Source organism: Chinchilla lanigera, unplaced genomic scaffold (assembly GCF_000276665.1).
Source record: "Chinchilla lanigera isolate Chin_1 unplaced genomic scaffold, ChiLan1.0 scaffold00080, whole genome shotgun sequence".
NCBI lineage: Eukaryota > Metazoa > Chordata > Mammalia > Rodentia > Chinchillidae > Chinchilla > Chinchilla lanigera.
Genome location: NW_004955481.1, coordinates 2,317,219 through 2,337,879, shown reverse-complemented (window position 1 = coordinate 2,337,879; position 20,661 = coordinate 2,317,219). Strand labels below are relative to the sequence as shown.

The following is a 20,661-nucleotide window of genomic DNA, read 5'->3' as shown; positions in this document are numbered from 1 at the left end:
TGGCTTGCAATCAATGCCCATCACTTATCCCAACATAGGGAGCCAGTACTGCTTTTCTGGCATCAGCCAAGCTTCAAGGGGTGATTTTCAGCCAGGCTTTGTTTGTTCCTGTTGCCTCACCAAAGACACTAAAAAGCTGTTCCCACGCTTGCTGCTGGGCTCCACACAGCAAACTGCATTCCTTGATGAGACGAGCAACAGGGTCTGGTCTGGGAGCGGACCAGGGGGACCTGGCACGGCGCTGCACTGTTAGGGTGGGGAGACAGCCAGGGGTGTGTGAGGACACAGGTAGCAATGCTGCACATAGAGCTGTCGTGCTGACAGGAGCCGAAGAGAGCATGTGGTCCTAGCCGGGGCAGGTCCAGGCTTGCCGCCTGGGACTGGAACGCCACTGCGGCACAGATCTTGGAGTAGCAAAAAACATGGACTGCAGAGGCTCAGGAGTGCCCCCTGCAGCTCCTCTCTGGGGACTGACCTGGGGACCCTGAGCACAGGAGGCTCTTCCACGTTTTCCGTCAAAGCAATTGCATTGAAGTCAGCACCTTCCCTACAGCCTTTCCTCCCAGTAGTCTGCATAAGGGAAGATTCTCTGGGGACAGATGGTCATTGACTGAGCTTCTTTGTTAGTGCCACTGGCCTGGGAACGTGTGGAGGGTGAAAGGTTTTCCAGGAAACAAAAGGCTGCATGTAGTTTTCTACCGGTTCTGCGTTATGGCTGGGATTTCTCCTCCTCCTGGGGAAGACAGGACACAGGGCAAGTGTGCTTCATTTTTCCTGGCAGGAGTGTGGCTCACCCCCTTGGTGTTTTGGAATATTTTCCAAGCCAGGAAATGTGTTAGGTGTGGGTGAAACTTGTTCTGAGGGACAGTTAGATTTCTATTAAATGATGCCCCTGCACCGCCTTTGTTCCTTTGTTCCTTCATGCATTTTGAGGAAGCAGCAGCTTTGGCAGTGGCCCACCTAACTCTAAGGCTTCAGCTGAGGAAAGGGGCACTTGCCTCCAACACAACCAGAATTCCCAATATTAAGAGCAGGAAAAGTCAGATCTAGCATAATCATAGCTACTAGGAGGCTGAGGTGGGTCAAAATTTGAGGCCAAGACTGAGCAACATAGCAGGACCTCATCTCAGAAGAAAAAAAATAGGAAGAGCAGAACTGACCCCATACATGACACATCGCAGTTATCGGTCATACTTGACCGTTCAGTGTCAGTGCTGAGGCTTCCAGCGAGGACTGGGCCTGCAGCGTGATGTCAGCTACTCAGATGTGATATGGCTCTTCAGTTCAGAAACTTACTTCACCCATTAATTTGGCTTCTAGCTTATTCCATTCATGCATTCACGGAGGAAATACAATCTTGGGGTTTAAAAGAGGCAACATGCCAGGCATGGTGACATATACCTATAATCACAACTACTCAGGCGGGCTGAGGCAGGAGGATCAAAAGTTTGAGGCCACACTAGGCAATTTAGCAAGCTCTGTGTCAAAAAATAATCTTAAGAAAATGGGTTGGGGTGTAGCTCAGTGGTAGAGCACTTGCCTAGGTGTGTGAGACCCTGGCTGGGTGCAGTGCAAGTACCCAAAACAAAACAGGAGTGCTTTCTTGAAAAAATTTAAAGAACAAGTGACATCTGCTCCTGAGGGAGGCAGCAGCTAGACCCAGAGGGGAGGACCGGGCCCTGCAGCACAGCTGTGGGTTTCAGCACTAGCTGGGGAACCTTGGGCAGGTGCTGCTTTGGGGTCTTTGTGTGGGGAACGGCAAAGGTGGCTCGGCTCAGCTTGGATGGTGCTGACATCTGGAGCTGCTGTGAGCCCCGGGGCAAGCGGTAGGAGGTCCAGAGATCCGTTTCTCCTGGGGGCCCGAATGACCAGGGGTCTGCGCGGGAGTCAGCAGCTGGGGTGGGGGAAGAGAATGCTTTCTGCTCCCCCTGCCCTGCAGCACTAACTGAAGGGCCCTGTGTGGGTCCCCTTGTGACTGGGGTTCACTGGGGCATTAACATCTGCCCGGAGCTGCCCAGCCGCTGGGTCCCCTTGTGACTGGGGTTCACTGGGGCATTAACATCTGCCCGGAGCTGCCCAGCCGCTCCGCCAGAAGCTCCATCACAGGGAGAGGCCGGGCCAGTTTTGCCACTTTCCATTTCTCTTGTTTTTAGTACAGTCTTCCTGAACTTCAGATCCTTCTTGTCCCCAGGTGTGACAATCTCTGTGGTCCTCTAAGGCCTCTGGGCTTGCCCTATGGTGGAGACTTGACTCCATCCTTCTATCCCCTCCTTTGAATAATTTAAATCCAGCAACAATCCCGACCCCTCCCTGCAGCTTTGAGAGGTGGTTCTGAGGCGTGGCCCGCCACCTCGTGGCAGAAAGCAGCACTACAGCGGTGCCTCAACAAAAGGCGGGAGCTTGGCTAGCATTCGACAACGTTCATCTTTTAGCCAAGCAGTTTTTCTTGTCATATGCTGCTCACTTTTACTGTTTACTGGGAAGAGGGTGCCAGAACAAGGGTTGGCCTCAACATTGGGAATTCATGATAGTGATTTTCCAGTATTACTCGGGAAGTGCTGTAACCACCACTTGGTACCTAGCAGTCCTGTGAAAGACAACGGAGTTACCCTCCTGCCCCTCCTCCACGCCCCCAGGCTAAGCCAGACCCATGAATATACAAAAGAACTCGACACTGCGAGCCACTGACTGTACAGCGAATCTTGCGTAGTTTTTCCTCTGACACCCACGATGATCAGGTAGATGGTTTGTTCTTTCACTGATTTTTATTTTGTAATAAAACCCAGCAGGAACATAATCCAGAGACAAAATTATAGGACACTGGTTTCATGCTGGAAAGATAAAGGCTTCCATTAAGGAACTCGTTTCTTAGCACATTTGTACGGTGTTGAGGGGGAGAGGAAATGTGAACAGACTGGAGTGGTAGGACTTCTCCAGGCTGCCTGCCAGGCCCAGCCTGCCAGTGTGAGTCTCCTGCACTCTTCTCAGCTTGGCAGGTTTGTCAGCTGCTTGTGGGCAACGGCGCAGAAGGCTCTGGGCCCCTGTACTTTCTGAAGGTGGATGGGCGATCTCAACCCTCCCGATCTTTCTGAAAGCTGACTGGTGATGGAGAACCTCAACAAACTGTGAGCCCCCCGCTCTGGACATTTGTGGGGGTCCCTGGCAGACCTGGACCAGACACCCCAGCTGCAGTTCAGGCTGCTCAGCCTGGGGGGACGCTGCCAACCAAACTGAAAACTGCTAACGCTCTCCTTTAAACACACCAAAGCAGTGCCACCTGCCATTTGGGGCACTGCGCACACCTGACTACTTGGTTCCCCCGAAAGGCACTTTTACTGGGACCTGGAGGGACAGAAAGGGAAGGAAGGAGGGTTACATGTTTTCCGTTGGTTATGCTGGCAACTCACTCAACCACCCTGGAATGAGCACCTGAAGGACCCCACAGAATCCAAACCATTACCAGAGCCACTGTATCAAAGGGATGTCGTAAAACTGCATCCCTAGTGTTGCCTTCAACTCCACCAACCTTGTTCTTTGTGGTTACAAAAGCAGTGTTTGGCTGGGTATGGTGGCACATGCCTATAATCCCAGGATTTGGGAGGCTGAGGCAGGAGGGGGAAGGGCTAGATAGTGAGTTAAAATCCAGCCTGAATGACCAAGACCCTATCTCAAAAAAGAAAAAAAAGTGTTAGGAATGAGTTCCATACCCAGTCTACCCTCCCCGTCCCACAGCTGCCCACAGATACAGTGACTACCATCTGCATCCGCCCTCACATCCCTGGCTGGCACCTGCTAAGTAAGGATGCAGCTTGCTCTGGTTTGCTGGAGTTTGGAGAGAATAGCAGGGTCCTGCAGCAATGTGGCGTGCCAAGGGCCCCAAGCGCTCAGAACCTCAGCCGCCCTCCCCTCAAAGGAACCCTCTGTTCACACTGCGTCCAGGAGCACTGTCATTTTCTTGGGCAGTTCTGTCCTCATGGAGGGAAGGGGAATAGCAGTGTAAGTAAGTACCTTACATCTAGCCAAGTGTTACATAAAGTAGGGCTGTATCCGTCACTTTCCCATCTTGGACAAAATACTCGACCCTTGCAAGGTGAAGGAGGACAGGTTTATTTGCCTTACAGTTTCAGTGCGTTCAGTCCATGGTCGGCTGGCTCCATGGCAGAAACAGCACGGCAGAGGAAAGCTATTCACACAGTGGTTGGGAAACTAGAGGGAAGGGAGGAGCTGGGGACAAGAATGCCCTCGTCCACGTCCCCTCCCCGCTCTGTGAGTTCTTCTCCAGACAGACCCCACCTCCTAACAGCACACTCAGCCATAAGCTCATCGATGGACTAATCCACTGCTACGTACATCACCCTTTTGATCCCAACCACCTTCCAAAAGTCCCCGTCAGAGTACATGAGACTTTTGTGGGACAAGTTAGATCTAACCCATAACAAGGACTAGTTATGGAAGGCAGCTAGTGAAAGTCAAGCTCTCCTGACAGATGCAATGTTAAGCTGCAGATTTTAGAACCCAGTTTCTTTTTTGCATAGTGCTCAAAAAGTTATTTAGAGAGATGATAAAAAGGTATGACATCACTTAAAATTAACCTTTTTTACTGATTGCCACAGGGGGAAATACAGACAGTAGCTGCTACAGTGAAAGGCTAAACAAACAACCCCACAAGCTGACACATCCAGCCCCAAAGAACAGCCAGAGGGTGAATGCCATGACCTGTACCCCTTAGCTTCCTGAGTCACTAATCTCCTAGCAGTGTCCTCATCCCTAGGCCAAAGATGCAAAGAGACACGCATTGACCACATGCACACGAAACTTTAATGTAATCTCTGGCTCTGTACTTCGTAGGCATTTATTTCCCAATGACCACTGATCTGATGCAAGTGACTCGGCCATGGCTTATGACCAGTGCTTCATGGCCATGAAACAAGCCCCAGCTGGTGGAGGGAACTGTGCTCTGACCAAGATGCTGTCTTGGGAAACTTTCTGGACAAAAAGATGTAACTTTTTGTGTGTGTGAGGTGCTGAAGATAGAACCCAGAGCTCTGTGCTTGCTGGCCAAGCACTCTAACACTGAGCTACATCCTAGCCCTAATGGACAATTTTTAGAGGCATATGGATCATCTATAGCCTCAATAGATGGGTTAGGTGGAAGAGATGGGAGATCTCATAAGAATTATAACCTTTGTTATTTATGATGAAAGGGAGAAACTTCTATGGAAATTCTTACTGTTCCAATAACCATATAATGGCAGTAATGTCTACTTCCTGCCTCCTGCATGTAGCCTGGGAAGCCACAGTTGCCAACTGTGTCAATCTCCTAACGCTGAGCCGGGGTGGCAGCTAGAGGCATCCTCTCAGTGGTAACCCCTGTCCCTGCTCAAGTGCTCCCCTCTCACCCGCAGCTGTCTTTTCCCTTCAAAAAGCAGGATGCTCGCAGCCATGGCCGAGTTCAGGCTGTCCACTCCGGGCACGACGGGGATCAGCAGCCTCCTGCCGCCAGTGCTCTCTGCCAACTGCAGGGACTCCAGGCTCACGCCGTGGGTCTCCCCGCCTACCACCACAGCGGCCGGTGCCTCCGTCCACTCCAAGTCGTAACTCTGGACCTCGACTTCAGGGAGCCAACCTTTGTTGGCTCTGGTCTTTAGCTCCTTGTCTTCCTCTTCCTCCTCCTCCTCATACTTGTGAAACTTCAGGAATCGCCGATCACACACCCAGCCATAGTCACTGGCTTTGTTAGACATTTGGGCCTGGGCATAGAGGCCACAGTTGTCTGCCACGTAGACCCGGGTGTCAGGGGGCAGGTAGGTGGGCACTGAGTCCCATTCCAGATTGTTGATAATGGGCACCTGGAAATGTGCCCCCATGCCTGCCCGCAGGACTTTGGGCTCCCAGGCATCCACACAGCCTAGAAAGCAAAGTGAGGACACAATCAAGACTTCATAAACCTTTTCCACATTAGGAAACTTCAGTAAATCAGATTAGTTTGGGATCTAGAGCTAAGACAATTTTTTGCATTAAAGCCTTCTGGATAGCTGGGACCTTCCAGAGCCTCCTAAGCAATGGCAGCATCCAGTATAGGGGCTGTGGGGTTAGCCGGCCAGTGCTCAAAACGGTTTGCTCGTCCTGACAACACTGTCCGTACACACGTGCCCAACACTGTAGAAGGGATGTGAAAGGAATGAACACCCCCTCAGGAGCTCAAGCACAGTGGGTGGTGATGCTGGGACAGTATTTAATCAGATGATAACATTAGCGGTAAGTGATCCGGGCATGGTGGCACACACCTGTGATCCCAGCACTTGGGAGGCTGAGGCAGCCCAAGGCCAGCCTGGGCTATACAGTGAGTTCAAGGCCCGCCTGGACTACATAGTGTGACCCTGTCTCAAACAGAACAAAGCACTAGTGGTAAGTGATATGAAAAAAGCATGAACAAGGTAACTGAAAACTTGTACAAAGTGGAACTTGCAGGAAAAACATCAAACATCTAAGAGATCGTGACACTGGGCTGGCTCTTTGGGGCTTGTAGAGAGAGGCTCGGGCACAGGACAAAGTCAGAGAAGAGGCAGAGTACCAAGGTCTCAGAACTGCAAGCAAGCAAGAGGTCAGCTGACTGTGGGGCTGTGCTGGGAAAGAAGGTAAGGGGCAGGCAGCTGTCAACATAGAGGAAGCTAAGCTGAGCAGTTTGGATTTTAAAAATTTTTTTTGGACACGATCTCACTCCGTAGGTCAGGCTGGCCTTGAACTCATTATGTAGCCCAGCACGGCCTCAAAATCACAGCAACCCTCCTCCTCAGACTCCTAAGGGCTGGGATCACAAGTGTGAGCCACCATCCCGGGCAGGAGTTCAGACTGCCTGACAGATTGATGCAGTATTGAGAGTTGAGCCCAGGGTCTTTTCACTAGACTGCCATTCTCTGCTTTAAATTTTTAAAATTTTAGACAGGGCTCACTAAATTATTCAGCGTAGGCTTGAACTTGGAATCTTCCTGCCTCAGTCTCTCAGAGTGCTGTGCACCTCCATGCCCAAACAGAGTTTGGAATTTTATCAGATGACAATATAATGCCATTGAAGAATTTTAACCCAAACAGTGACAGAACCTTATTGGTGTTTTACAAAGACCCATTTGGCTTCAATGTTCACTCTAGATTGGAAAAGAAATTCTCCACACAAGAGATGACAAATCTGGTACAGTGAGTGCAGCGATCCAGGGTAAAGAGGAGCCTTAACCACTCACCGCACTCTTCATACTGCAGGAAGGAGGCCAGACGAACCTACTCCTTCACATACCATCATGTGCCAGGCCTGACCACGTCTGTGTGCTGGCTACATGGCAGACACTTGATCTTTCTCAGAGTCTGCTCTCGCCATGGGCAAACTGGGAGAGGTGGCATGACCAGGATACCCATGGCTGCATCTTCCCCTAACCTGTTAGCATAAGCCTTCTCCTGTTACTTTACGTTCATCTGTCAAACCTACATAGGAGAACTAGGCAGACCAGATTTAAAACAGAGACTAAGACACGGACGTTAGAGTGCACACGTGCACTCCCCACACCCAGGCTTTACCCGTGCACTGCAGGAAACCAGGGGTGGGAGGCAGGCCATGGGCCAAGAGACCAGCGGGAGGGACTAGAACGGCCCAGATTTGTGAGAGGAACTGTGTGGTCTGATCCCTTCACCTAATGGGGAGTAAGGAAAAGGTGACGCGCCTCTCCTCGTGCCCTTACGCTGGGACCACAGCAAGCATTTCCTACTCCTTTTCCTACCTCTTTTTCATACCAGCCTCAGCCACCTTGGGAAAACTGCACTGCCTGGATTATACAAACATTTCCAAATCCATACCTGCTACCAGAGCGCTCAACAATGGAAGTGAGGTACTGACTACGGAACCCCAGGACCTAAGCCTCACACTGGCAGAGAAACATACTCCAACAGGGCATGACCAGGACGAATTGAAAGGAGCAACTCAGGCAAGTCTCAGCATGACCACCACTATTAGCTTATATTTAATGGTAGCTTAGGTGATTTTGATGAATGATACTCTCCTGTCCCTCCACCCCCAAGATGAAATAGGCACTTTCTGCCCAGCCCGTCCGTTTAGCAACTCTAATTAGAGCCAAGTCTAATAACCCCCATTTCTGATGAGAAGAGACAGAGGTAATGAGGTAACTAGTATGGAGTGTGTGACCCATCCTGAGGCTATGGGAAATATATCACCAGGACACTCTATTGACAGGTTTTCTTCACAGGACTCAGAATTCAAAGGCTGAAGTTCTCGTAGACGCAACAACTTGGGAACGCAAGATCATTAAATGCAGGACCTAAAACTAGACGTTAAAACTGGCATCTGTATTTTACCCTGATTGATTTTAAAAGTTCTAATAACTTATATTTCAAAGAAATTTTAAAAGATAAATCAACATTTACTAGATCATGGCATGGTATGATGTATTTTATCTGAATCACCTCAAGTATCCTCAAAATTCTCTATAAAGAAAAAAGCCCAGCATGGTGACACACTCATCTAATCTCAGCACTTTGGAGGCTGAGGCAGGAGAACTGCCGCAAGTTTGAAGCCAGTCTGGGCTACTCAGTGAGTTCAAAGCCAGCCTGAACTACATAGTGAGACCCTGTCTCAAAAAAAAAAAATCCCTATGAGGAACATCCTATGATTCCCATTTTACAGATAAGGATGCCAAGCATGGCACACATGTGCAAGTTTGAGGCCAACCTGGGCTACATAGTGAGTTCAAGGCAGCCTGAACTACACAGAGAGACCTTGTCTCCAAAAAACCAAAATCAACAACAAAATACAGATAAAGGAACTGATAGTATACTGCTCAAGGATATAAACTCGTAAGGGGCAGATCCACAATCTGGACCCACGCATGTCTGCCTAGAGCCCTGGCTCATTTAAAAATGGCTAATCAATCCACCCAGTGATAGGTGCTCTTACCTTTGGTGAGTAACACTTTGCTGCAGCCTGCCCCGGCTGCAGATCTCAGAATTGTCCCTAGGTTCCCTGGGTCACGGAGATTGTCACAAATCAACAGTAAAGGCAGTGTGTGGTGAAGCTGAGTCTTTGGATATGTCATCTTAACATAGTCAGGTCTGGCAAAAATCCCTAAGGAAAGAACACAGGAAGTTCCCTTATCTGATGCGGGTGCTGGCAATAATTTGACTTTCCATTTGCTTATCATTCTTTATGTATTCTTGATTACACACAAAATACATATATACATTCTGGCTGAAAAATTGAAATAACATAAAATTCCACCACTGCCAATCCCTTCCTTGCTCACCTGTTTTCAATCCTGGAGAATGTCCTTTTAGAATTTTATGCATTTACCTACATACAGGCACATTTCCTTTTCAACATAAACCAAGTATATATATATATATATATATATATATATATATATATATATATATATATATATATATATATATATATATTATTCTGTGATCTACTTACTTTACTTGATAACATGTCTGGAAAAACTTACCATGTCAGTACATTTGGGACCAGTTTACTCTAACTGCTGCATGTTATTTAGTAAGATAAATGTACTGCAGTTCATTTAACTCTTCTGACAAATCATTTAAAAATTTCCATTACAAACACTGCTACAATAAACATCCTTTATGACTGTGTATATGCCTGAAAATTTCTCTAGGACAAATACCTATGAGATGGATAAACAGTGTACATGCACTTTTAGTGTTAATAAATGATACCAAAGTGCCCTCCCCAAGAGTATTCTAGTTTACTCATGTCTGGAACATATAAATACATTTCCCAGCTCAAACCCTGTCACTGAGAGTATATAATGTTTCAATTTTTGCCATTTTGATGGGGGAAATGGCATTTCGTTTATTAACTTGAAGTTTTCCTGACTACTAGGGAGGCTAAATATTTTTTTAGTAATTTATAAATTTACTGTAAGTCCAGCACTCAGAGGCTGAAGCAGAAAGATCACCCTGAGTTGGAGGCCAGCCTGGACTACATAGTGAGTTCAAGGCCAGGCTGAAGTACACAGTAAGACCCTGTCTCAAAAATCAAAAACAATTCGCAAATTTAACCTAAATATTTAAAAACCAATTACCAGTCTACTGTATCTGACTTGAGACTTACTCTTTTTCATTGCTTATTTTAAAATTCAAACTACATTCCCAGGAAAAATAATCTGAATTCAAAACTTTGGATGCATCAAAATAATGACTCCTTTTTTCAAATACTTCAGCTCAGAAGCACTATTTCTGAGACACACTCTGCAAAGGTTGCAAAATGAAGGGATTGTGAATGAGGGACTAAGTTACTTCTAAGGCCTCATCCTCATGCTAGAAGTCCAGACGCTGGAGAGTTTTAGACCAACCATGGCTGTATTTACCTAGTGACTTCCCTGTCCTCAGTCTAATACAAGGAAACATAAATGGGCTTGGAGGTATCTGGAAAAATGAAAACACTAAGTGGTATACTTAGTAAAAAATTCTTATTTAATAATATCTACATTGTACTCTGCAGCTTGCCAAGTTTTATGGAAAATGTTTAGGGGGAAAGCAAAGACTGGGAAAGGGTTAATATTAAAATAAAAACGGCCTTAGAGTGTATGAAATTTCTATGGTGTAGACGAACTTATTCTCATGGGTGTACTACACATCCACAGCAGGTGTCTTTCCTAATGAGCTGGTAGAGGTTATAATGGTAATTAACACTTTTTTTTAGGTCAGACACTGTTCTAAGCTCTTTATATAAATAGGAGTTTCTTTCTAAGCATGCTCCCAAATGCTTCTACAATTTTTAACATTTTCCTAGCATCTTGCTAGTAAATAGCAAGATAGATAATATAACTGCTTGAACAATTATATCCAACTAGCTGGGCATGGGGGTGCATACGTGTTATCCCAGCACTCTGGAAGACTGAGGCAAGAGGATCACAAGTTTAAGCCCAGTCTTAGGGACTTACCAACTTAGAACTTAAAATAAAAGAAATAAAAAAGGGCCAGGAATATAGTGTAGTTCATTGCAAAGCCTCTGGGTTCAATCCCTAGTACCCCACCCCTGCAAAAAAAAAAAAAAAGTTACTGCCCTCATATATAATACAAAGAAAAATTTAGGAGCCTTTCCAAAGTCCTGAATGAAGACAATATCATGGCATCAGGCACCCGAGTGCTGTAAGGATCCCACACTTTACAGTCATGATGATCAAGAGACAGCTCAGTGGGGGAGGGGAACTCAGGAATCCTTAACTTATACTTGGATGTCTACATGTAGAAGACTCACATTACTGGGTTTAAAGTGCCTGACACTTGGCAGGTAGCGCTAGTTCCTATCTATTTCACCCTCAGCATCCTCCTCAAATTTAAAATATAACATCACACACATAAGCTAAATAATACAATTTTTTTTAAATGATGAAGTGGCTGAGTGTCGTGGCACATGCCTGTAATCCCAGTACTCACGAGGCTGAGGCACTAAGACTGCCAAGAATTCCAGGCCACCAGCCTGAACTATACAGCGAAACCCTGTCTCAAAAAAAAAAAAAAAAACAAACCCACAAAGATGAAATGATTATCTTTTTTATTTTTTTTTTTTGAGACAAGGTCTCACTATATAGTTCTGGCTGGCTTTGAACTCACTATGTAGACCAGGCTGGCCTTGAACTCACCATGATCCTCCTGCCTCAGCCTCCTGGGTGCTGGGATTATAAATGTGTTATACCATGCCCAGCTAAAATGAAATGATAAAAGCAGTCATCATTCAACATTATGAAGGCTACCCAAGTCCAACATGGGTAGACTTGGATTTGGGTAGACACCATCGACACACACGCCCAAAGTGACAAGTGTGGTAAAAATGAATGCCACTTTTAGTTAAGCACTGAGTGGAGATTAAAAGGTATAGCTACGAGAGTATGGCTATTTGGTGTAACTCCAAATTCTTTAATCTCAAGTCCCTACCCTATAATCTGAACAACATGTGTAGGGAAACAGATCCCTGTGACCCACTGGGTTACGGAGACAACTAGTTTCTCAGAATCTCTTTTCCCAACTAATGGCTATACAGTCCAAACATGGAGTCAAAACAATCAGTCCACAATAGGGAAACATGCCTAGCTCCAATGCTGAAAAGGTGTAAAGAATTATTTTCCTGTATTTAGACAGAAGTGCTAGTAGACATCACAATTATGTGAACCTTAAGTTAGGTTAAGCAAATGCAGTAAGACTGCAGAAGACAAAGTGCTCTACTCATTAGGCTAACAGCAGTAAGTTACAGCTTACTCCTCGCTCTTTAGATCTGCTTTGGACACAAGGAGGTTACTGATACAGTTATCACCACAATGGCCGAGGTTTTGCATATCTTTCAGGAAATATTTTAATTTTTAGTCTGACATCAAAAGTTGAAGAAACTCGAGGAACAATGGCTCTTCCTAAAGACTATAAAAAGCCATAACACAGATAAAAGAAACGGGCTTCACTTCCACTGAAAACACCATATACAGGCTTGAGAACGCTATTTTGCGGGGGGCGGGGGGTCGTATTTTAAGAAAGGATTCAGCAGTTAACATTTTGCATTTGTCTTAAATAAAACTTGTTGCCCTAGGAGAGATGAACAAGAAATTCTAGGTCGTTATACCTAGTGACACATTGTGTAACTACTGACCTATTATTCCTTGTGGCGCTACTAGGTCGGACCAATCCTTGATATCCTCAAATTTCACCTTTATGAGGCTGACTCCTTTCAACTTATCTGCCGGCAACTCCTTAATGTATTCCAGACGGCTAAAGAAAAAAACTTTCGGTACAGCTCCTGCCTGGAGAGCGTCTGCAATCAGCCTGCGACCTTCCAAAAGTATCTTCCCTTGCTTTTCTCGAAATGACCTGGACTTAACGATTGTCATTACACTTCTGCGGGTAGAAACAAAAAGATGAGCGATTACCAATACTGTTACTGAGACATCCGGTTCTAACAGACACAAAGAGCTTCACAGGGACAGAAACAAATTCCAAGCGACACTTGTTCTGAATAATACAATAATAAAAGAATACAATAAAAACCAGAGGAGTGTACTGGAAAAACATCAAAAAGAGGTCAAGGTCCCGCTATGAGGAAGAGAAACAGGAATAGGTGGCAAGGCTCAGAAACACATCACCTCAGCCTCCTGTCACCAGGAAGCGCCTTATCGTAGTGAAGCCCTGTTTCTTCCCAGGTGCCAGGCGTCTGGGATGCGGACATGTGAAGCGGCTGTTTATGTCGCTGCTCCTGGGGACTGGTTTCAGAGGCTGTCTTTCGGGGCTGCTTCCCGGGAGCGCGCTTCTGTTCCACCACCTCTCCAGATGGAAATACTACTTTCACGGGGCTCCTCCGCAGCGCCCGGACCCAGCGCCGCGCTTCGAGATCCCAAGTCTGCACCACCGGCAACAACGGTTTCAGAGCACACCGCTTGCAGAGCGATAGCGCAGCCATCTTCCTGGCGCCGAGGGTTACGTCACGAAAGCGTGCCGTCGATGTTTAATGACGTTACCTGCGCTTGCGCGGTGTTGCGTCTGTCGCCGAGCTGTTCAGGGAAGGCGCTTTGATTTTGGAAGACATGACTTCTCGCCGAGCTTTGCACTTCGTGTTCAAAGTGGGAAACCGCTTCCAGACGACGCATTTCTTTCGGGATGTCCTGGGGATGAAGGTGAAGGCCGGGGCGATCGGGGCTGGTGCGCGAGGCTGGGACGGGCGACTGAGCCGCGCTTGGCGAAGGGATTGGGCGAGAAATGGCTGTGTAGTGAAGCCAGAGGGCTGAAAAATGTTCCTGGCTCCCTGATGGCGGGCGCAAGACTTCCCAAAGGCCCTGTGGGGTTTTCAGCTTCAGGAAACGTTGCGAATCTCAGAGTACAAGTTAGATCGTTTTGAAATTGGCTAAGATCAAATGTAGATAGTTTTTGAAGAGGAACTAACATACTATGCTCTCTCACTTAATTCATTCGCAAGTATTTAATGGGCCCCCGCTGCTGGGAAACTACAATCTAGTGGGAAGCAAAAAGTTATGTAATGCATTTGTAAATTTTGATTTCTGTGTAGATAATCAGAACATTTAAAGTCGGGCCCCCCACCCCCCGTGGCTTGAACCCAGGGCCTTCATACTGAGCGACATCCTCCGCGCTTTTTAGTTGCTTTCGTTCTCTCGTGTGTGTATGTTTGTATGTATGTATGTGTGTATTTAGAAACAAGATCTCGCTACGCCCATACTGGGCTCGATGTTGCTATCCTCCTCCTTCAGAGTTCTGCTCCAGTCATCGCTGGTTCGAACGGTCTCTTTTGGGTACTCAGTCTCTCTTGGTAAATCTGACTCTGACTCTCCTTTCAACACTTCAGATTTAAGGTCAGAATCCATTCTCCTCCTCGGTACTTGGAAGCAGCCTGTCCCTGGGCCTGAACTAGTTGTACAGAAGTCGCTTAGCTGAAAAGTCAGGTAGAAATTACTGGGGAACTTCTGATAAGCTAGGGAGGAGGAGGGTAGGAAACACACAAGACTTTGGAAGAGCAAGGGTTCCATTTTGTGTGGACACAGTGCAGAAGATGTGCTAAGGGAATTCTTGAATTTACCAATCATTTTTAAAATGTCGGCCCTGTTTTAGGGTACTGTGTTGACTTTTGGAAAAAGGTGCAGATAATCTTGGTATCTGGCCTTGGAGCTCATGGTCTGGGATGGGATGGAAATAGGAATTGCATTTTTTACCTAGCCAGTGGTAATAGAACCCAGATTTTGATAAATGATAGCAGAAAACCATAAAGCTCACCTTAACTATATTTCTTTATTGATCAAAGTGTTGTTGTGAAGATTAAACGTTATTTATTAGCTAGATGGTATTCAAAAAATAGGTGCTATTGAACACATAGATATTGTGTGTTCTGTAAGTATTAGCTACAGTTATTATAAAAATGCAAAAGGAGCTGGGGATGTAGCTCATTGGTATTGTGCTTGCCTAGAGGCCCTGGGTTCAATCCCCAGCACTGCAAACACAAGATGACAAAACAAAAAAGGTGGAAAAGTTTTCCAACCTGGTTCACCAGGAAATAATTCATGGGGACTTTGCATTGAAGTTGACCTCTACATATAGGTAAGATCTCCACAGATCAAGATTATAGGGATGAATTATACTGAAAAAACTGAATACATGATACAAAGATACACTTGGAAAAGACCATTAGTTTTATGTGCCTTTAATTTAGTTAAGGTTACTTATTTGAAGTTGTAGAGATGAGATATCAGGGCAAATAGGTTGGAATTGCTTCCTATAGAGTCTTGAATGTTAAGCTAAGGAATGAGGATTTTATGCTGCATAAGAGGAGAATTCTTTTACATTTTTAGAACAGGGCAATGTTGTAATAAGAGCTGTATTTTAGAGATATACTATTATATTGATGGTAAGAAGGAAGATCAGGCTGGGCATAGTGGTGCATCCCTGTAATCCCAGCACTCAGGAGGCTGAGGCAGGAGGACTGTTGCAAGTTCAAGACAGCCTGGGTTATAAAGTGAGCTCAAGGCCAGCCTGAACTGCATAGGGAGACCCTGTCTCAAAAAGACCAAAAACAACAAAAAAAGAAAGAAAAAAAGAAAAAGAAGAAGATTCAGTTGCAATAGTAGCAATGGGAATTAAAAAGGAAAATAGAAATTAAGACTGAGAGCCCACTGTATAGTGGCTTCTGTGTTAGATGCTGTGAGAAGTTGTCTATTACCAACTCAGAGACAAAGCTGCTTACTCAGAGTTATAGTATTAGATAGCAACCAGAAGCACAAATCATACTTCCCTAATGTTGAAGACCAGACCTTTTTCATTACACAGTACTGCTTCCCAATCTAAAGAGATTTATCATTTTGCTTGTAGGCTGACTCTAATATCAAACTGTTCTTTTGTGCCTGTGCTTTATCTAGCCTGGAAAAGATACCAAGTCCCCTCCCCTCCCTCTTTAAATAAAGCTTACAAATGATACTATGTTTTGAGCTTTTGGTTTGTGCTAAATATGCTATATGTGGTACTAATAAAACTTTACAATTCTAATGCCTTTACCAGGTTCTGCGGCATGAAGAATTTGAAGAAGGCTGCAAAGCTGCATGTAATGGGTATGACACCTTGTATCTTAAAATCTTCTTTATACTCTGAATAACCTCTGGTGAGTATAAGACAGTGGCATGAATTAAGAAAACAATAAATTAGGGAGACAACGTGAAGAACACTGAGGAGATATCCTGCATTTCTCTCCACTCTCACACACTCCTGATACACACACCTGTTCTCCAATTCTTCAAATACCAGCCAGGAGTCCTACTATTTAATTCTTTTCTGGGCCTCTCTAGAGTTAGTGTCAGATCCTACAAGCTAAAGGCTCAGTCCCAGAAGATTGCCTCCATTTCAGATCCCAATCACAAGTCTCAGCTATAAGTTGAGGATTTTGAGGCTTACTGGAATTTGCCTGCTTGTTGATGGATGTGCAAAGAAATAAACTAAAGTCAGATTGGAGAAGTCTTTAGGATTCTGTTCCTTCCTTTGAAGAAAACATAAGTGAAACTTTGCCTCTAGTAAATGCCAAACAAGTGATCTTTGGAACTTTTAGCTGGGGTCCATGAGCATTATTCGTAGCTGTTCTCAGCCTCATCTGAGGTCATCTCATCTTTGTGAGGTTTGGGGGTCCAGAAAGGACTGCCTACCCGTCTGTGCCATAGTTCTTTTAGGGGAAAGGAGCTGAGGTAGATTTTGTGTGTGGTCACTGGGTTCATTTACTTTCATTTTTCTAGGCCTTACGATGGGAAATGGAGTAAAACAATGGTGGGATTTGGGCCCGAAGATGATCATTTCGTTGCAGAGCTGACTTACAATTATGGCATTGGAGACTACAAGCTTGGCAATGACTTCATGGTAAATATTCTGTCCCAGGAGATTTTTGGCTGGGAAGATTTGTTTCAGAGTAGGGTTGGCTATCCACAGGCAGAAGTTTGAATCTAGACTCATATCTCTCACCATGTACTATAAAGAACTAAATGTTAAAACCAACATTTAACGTGCTGAAAGATAATGTAGTAAAACTCTTGAAGTCATAGATGTAGGCAAGGACTTTTTGAATAGAACCCCAGTTGCACAGGAAATAGTAGCAAGAATCAGCAAATGGGATCATATGCAATTAATTCCTAGTAGGGTCAGTGAGGAGGTATCATTGCAGCAAAGGTTCAAAGAAAGTAAGGGACTTAGCCATGTGGCTGAGGGAGATACGGGGATGAGTGGAAGGGGCATTCCAGACAGAGAAGACCCTGTGCAGAGGGCCTTATGCAGGGCCTGGAATGTTGCAGGAAATGCAAGGAAGCCAGTATGGTTAGAATAGAGAGGGCGGGGGGAAGACAGTAAGAGATAGGATCAGAAGTGGCATGGGCTCAGATTGTGTGAACCTTTTATGCCTTCATATACTGTCCCAGTGAAATGAAGAGCTGTTAAAGGTTTCTGTCATTGTTGGGATTTGGTTTTTGTATTTTTGGTTTTGCCTCTTTGAGACAGGGTTTCACTGTGTAGCCCAGGTTGGCCTCAAACTCGCAGCGATCCTGCCTCAACCTCCTGAGTGCTGGGATTACAAGCGTGCACCACCATGCCGGGCTGGTTTTTTGTTTTTGATTTTTGAAACTACTACTCCTATGTAGTTCAGGCTGGCTTTATACACATTATATACCCCAGGCTGGTCGGGGAATTCATGGTAGTCCTCCTGCCTCAGCCTCCTATGTGCTGAGATTACAGGTATGTGTGCTATCACACCCAGCCATTAAGGGTTTTGTGTTTTGGAAAGTTTACTATGGCTGCAGAGTAGGTCATGGTTTGACAGGAGTAGAGCAGAGATTATTATGATAGTCTAGTGTGGAGAAGGACATTTTATAGTTCTCTTTCAATGTATTACCTCAGGCCTGACCAAGCCATATGATTGTTTGGTTGGAAATCTAGCAAAAGCATTGGTGGAAAGGAAATGACTGCAAAACCTGTGTCTCTGTGGAAAGCCGTGGGACAACCCTAGATGCTTTCCTGAGATAAGCCCGAAGAAATGATAACAGGATGGCTAACTAAATCAAGTCTTATTTCTGTGGTAATGGAGTTGTATTGTCCTTGCTAAACCTGTTGATATCCTCCCATTTGCCCAGTTCCTTCCTTTGTTCTTTCTCAATAAAAGGTTACTGAAAATGGTAATCGGGGCTTCAGTCCAAGAGGCTGCTAGCCCCCTGATCCCAGAATTATGCCTCTCTTGTTTTTCTTTTTTCTCTTTTCTTTTCATCCACAGCACCTCATTCTTGGGACCTGTCGCCCTGGACAGAAATGGATTATAGACCAACAGTCTAGGCTAGAAATGAGGCTAGCTTTATATGAAGGCAGAAGTGTACTTTACTAGGTACTTTGATTAAATTTAAAGAGTGATTTTATAGTTGGTTAATTCTTTGTTGTTTAAAAAACCAAAAACAGGCATGGCAGTGCACGCCTGTAATCCCAACACAGGAGAGGCTGCAGGAGGAAGATGCCCAGTTCAGTGCCAGTCTGGGCTGTATAATGAGACCTGGTCTCAAATGATAAGAAAACATGAAAAGCAAAACTCAGCCCAAGGCTGTAACTCAGTGGTAGAGCTAGGCTTTCCTAGAACACCCAGGGTCCTGAGTATTCAATTCCTAGCACTGGGGGAGGTAGAGGAGGAGTATAAACAAATTATCTCAACTAGGTAACTGGCAGGTCCAGATAAGATCATGATTTCTCTGGCTAGATCTTAAAAATTTGAAGAGATTATCTTGAGTATTAAATGAATCAAATTTCATTGGCATTTGAATTTTTGTCCTGTGATTTATGAAGTTCTGAGTCTTTGTGGAAGAAAGTATCCAAAAATAATTTATTTTATTTTATTTTATTTTATTTTTGGTTTTGGTTTTTCTCCGGTACCGGGAACCGAACTCACGACCTTGTGCTTGCCAGGCAGGCGCTTTTGCCGCTGAACTAAATCCCCAGCCCCCCAAAAATAATTTAAAGTTACTAGAACACACCCAGGAGGCAGAGGCAGGATGATCACTGCAAGTTCAAAGCCAGCCTGGGCTACATAGTGAGTTCAAGGACAGCCTGAACTACACATCAAGACCCTGTCTCAAAAAAAGAAAAGGAAAAAAATTACCAGAACAAAAATTCTGAAAACCAGTTAATTCTGACCTAGGCAATAAAAGCAATAGGGTTTGAACTCCTTACCTTGTTCTGTGAAAGACTTGTGATTATACATGTAAACGTTACTGTTGTTATAGGGAATCACACTTGCTTCCAGCCAAGCTGTCAAGAATGCCAAGAAGCTGGAGTGGCCTCTCAGTGAAGTTGCAGAAGGAGTTTTTGAAATTGAAGCCCCAGGAGGATACAAATTCTATTTGCAGAATCGCACCCCACCTCAGTCAGGTAATTTTATTAGGACTCATGAAACTCAGTCTAAAGGCTTTTTTGTTGGGAGGAGAGATAGCTGGGTTTCTTTCTTTATATATCGACGTGGTGTGTCTTTCCCAATTCGGTGCTTTTACCTGTTCTCTGAGAAATTCTGTTCTCATGTTAGAGCATCAGTGCATTCACTACAGAGAATCTAGACTGATTTTGTTCTATTGGTAATGTAACTGTTTAGGAATCTTTCAGTTACAGATAACAGAAAACCTAACTCAAACTATTCTGATTTCCTTAAGGGCACTCCCCACCCCAGTACTGGGGATTGGACCCCACAGCCTTTGTGTTGAGCTATATCCCCAGAGTTCATTTTTTGTTTTGAAACAACTCAGCTGGACTAAAACTTGTGACCCTCCTGCCTTAGCTTCCCAGAGTACTGGATTACCCATGTATACCATCATGAGTGACTCAGAGCAGGTAGTCTAAGGGTCTGAAAGATTTCAGGGCAGGCTGATTCAGTGGCTCAGCAATGTTATCAGGAACCCAATTTTTTTTCTATATTCTGTTCTTTTCAGTGCATTTCTCTTAGACCTAGTCCCCTCCCAATTGTATGATGGCTGCTAGTAGTAGCAGCTGGGGCTGCATGCTCCCACATTTACTTTGGGTAGGAGAGGGGAACCTGAGTTCTTAATGTTTTTTTTAAGAGCAGAGCACCTAGGCATGGTGGTACACACCTGTAATCCCAGCATTCAGGAGGCTGAGCCAGGAGTATTGTCATGAGGTTGGTCTGTGCTACATAATGGGTTCAAGGCCAGCATGGACTACATGATGAGACCTTGTCTCAAAAACCAAACAGGGCTGGGTGGCATGGTAGTGCACAACTGTAATCCCAGCATTCTGGAGGCTGAGGCAAGAGGATTGCCACAAGTTTGAGGCCAGCCTGGGCTACATAATGAATTTAAGGGCAACCTAAACTGCATAGCAATACGCTGTCTCAAAAAATAGCAAAATTTTTCCTGGAATCATCCACCTAACTTCATGGTCAGGTGTAATATACTGTACCTGCCCCTCAACCAATCATTGGCAAGAGAAATAAGATTATCCCTAGACCAGGTAGCTGTACCTCCTGAGCTGAGGTCAGTTTCCCAAACTCTAGCGCTGCTTCTCAGTGAGTGAGGGGTGAGACAGAAATGAGCTCACCACACTGAAGGGAAGAAGCCTCACAAGGTGTGTTTTATT

General features: G+C 45.2%; 2 protein-coding genes across 2 annotated transcripts; one reads left to right on the top strand and one right to left on the bottom strand.

Moving 5' to 3' along the window:
* Positions 1 to 4,091: 4,091 nt before the first annotated feature.
* On the bottom strand, positions 4,092 to 13,510 carry Rnmtl1 (RNA methyltransferase like 1). Its single transcript, XM_005402641.2, has 4 exons — positions 13,158 to 13,510; positions 12,668 to 12,912; positions 8,960 to 9,127; positions 4,092 to 5,908 (listed from the first exon to the last, which is right to left on the bottom strand). Exons 1-4 carry the CDS (start codon positions 13,469 to 13,471, stop codon positions 5,358 to 5,360), a joined length of 1,278 nt encoding a protein of 425 aa, XP_005402698.1. The 5' UTR covers positions 13,472 to 13,510; the 3' UTR covers positions 4,092 to 5,357.
* A 17-nt stretch (positions 13,511 to 13,527) lies between these two features.
* Positions 13,528 to 20,011, top strand: Glod4 (glyoxalase domain containing 4). Its single transcript, XM_005402921.1, has 5 exons — positions 13,528 to 13,685; positions 16,069 to 16,118; positions 16,791 to 16,911; positions 19,302 to 19,446; positions 19,998 to 20,011. Exons 1-5 carry the CDS (start codon positions 13,596 to 13,598, stop codon positions 20,009 to 20,011), a joined length of 420 nt encoding a protein of 139 aa, XP_005402978.1. The 5' UTR covers positions 13,528 to 13,595.
* Positions 20,012 to 20,661: the final 650 nt, after the last annotated feature.

Bases quoted from the DNA above. Each gene is read 5' to 3' on its own strand.
- Rnmtl1 (XM_005402641.2), bottom strand. From the start codon at position 13,471: ATGGCTGCGCTATCGCTCTGCAAGCGGTGTGCTCTGAAACCGTTGTTG. The intron at 12,913-13,157 runs GTGATGTGTTTC...TTCTACCCGCAG, and splicing joins CCTGGTGACAGGAGGCTGAG to AAGTGTAATGACAATCGTTA. The intron at 9,128-12,667 runs GTCAGTAGTTAC...TTCTTTCCTTAG, and splicing joins AGCGCCACAAGGAATAATAG to GGATTTTTGCCAGACCTGAC.
- Glod4 (XM_005402921.1), top strand. From the start codon at position 13,596: ATGACTTCTCGCCGAGCTTTGCACTTCGTGTTCAAAGTGGGAAACCGC. The intron at 13,686-16,068 runs GTGAAGGCCGGG...TGCCTTTACCAG, and splicing joins GGGATGTCCTGGGGATGAAG to GTTCTGCGGCATGAAGAATT. The intron at 16,119-16,790 runs GTATGACACCTT...TCATTTTTCTAG, and splicing joins TGCAAAGCTGCATGTAATGG to GCCTTACGATGGGAAATGGA.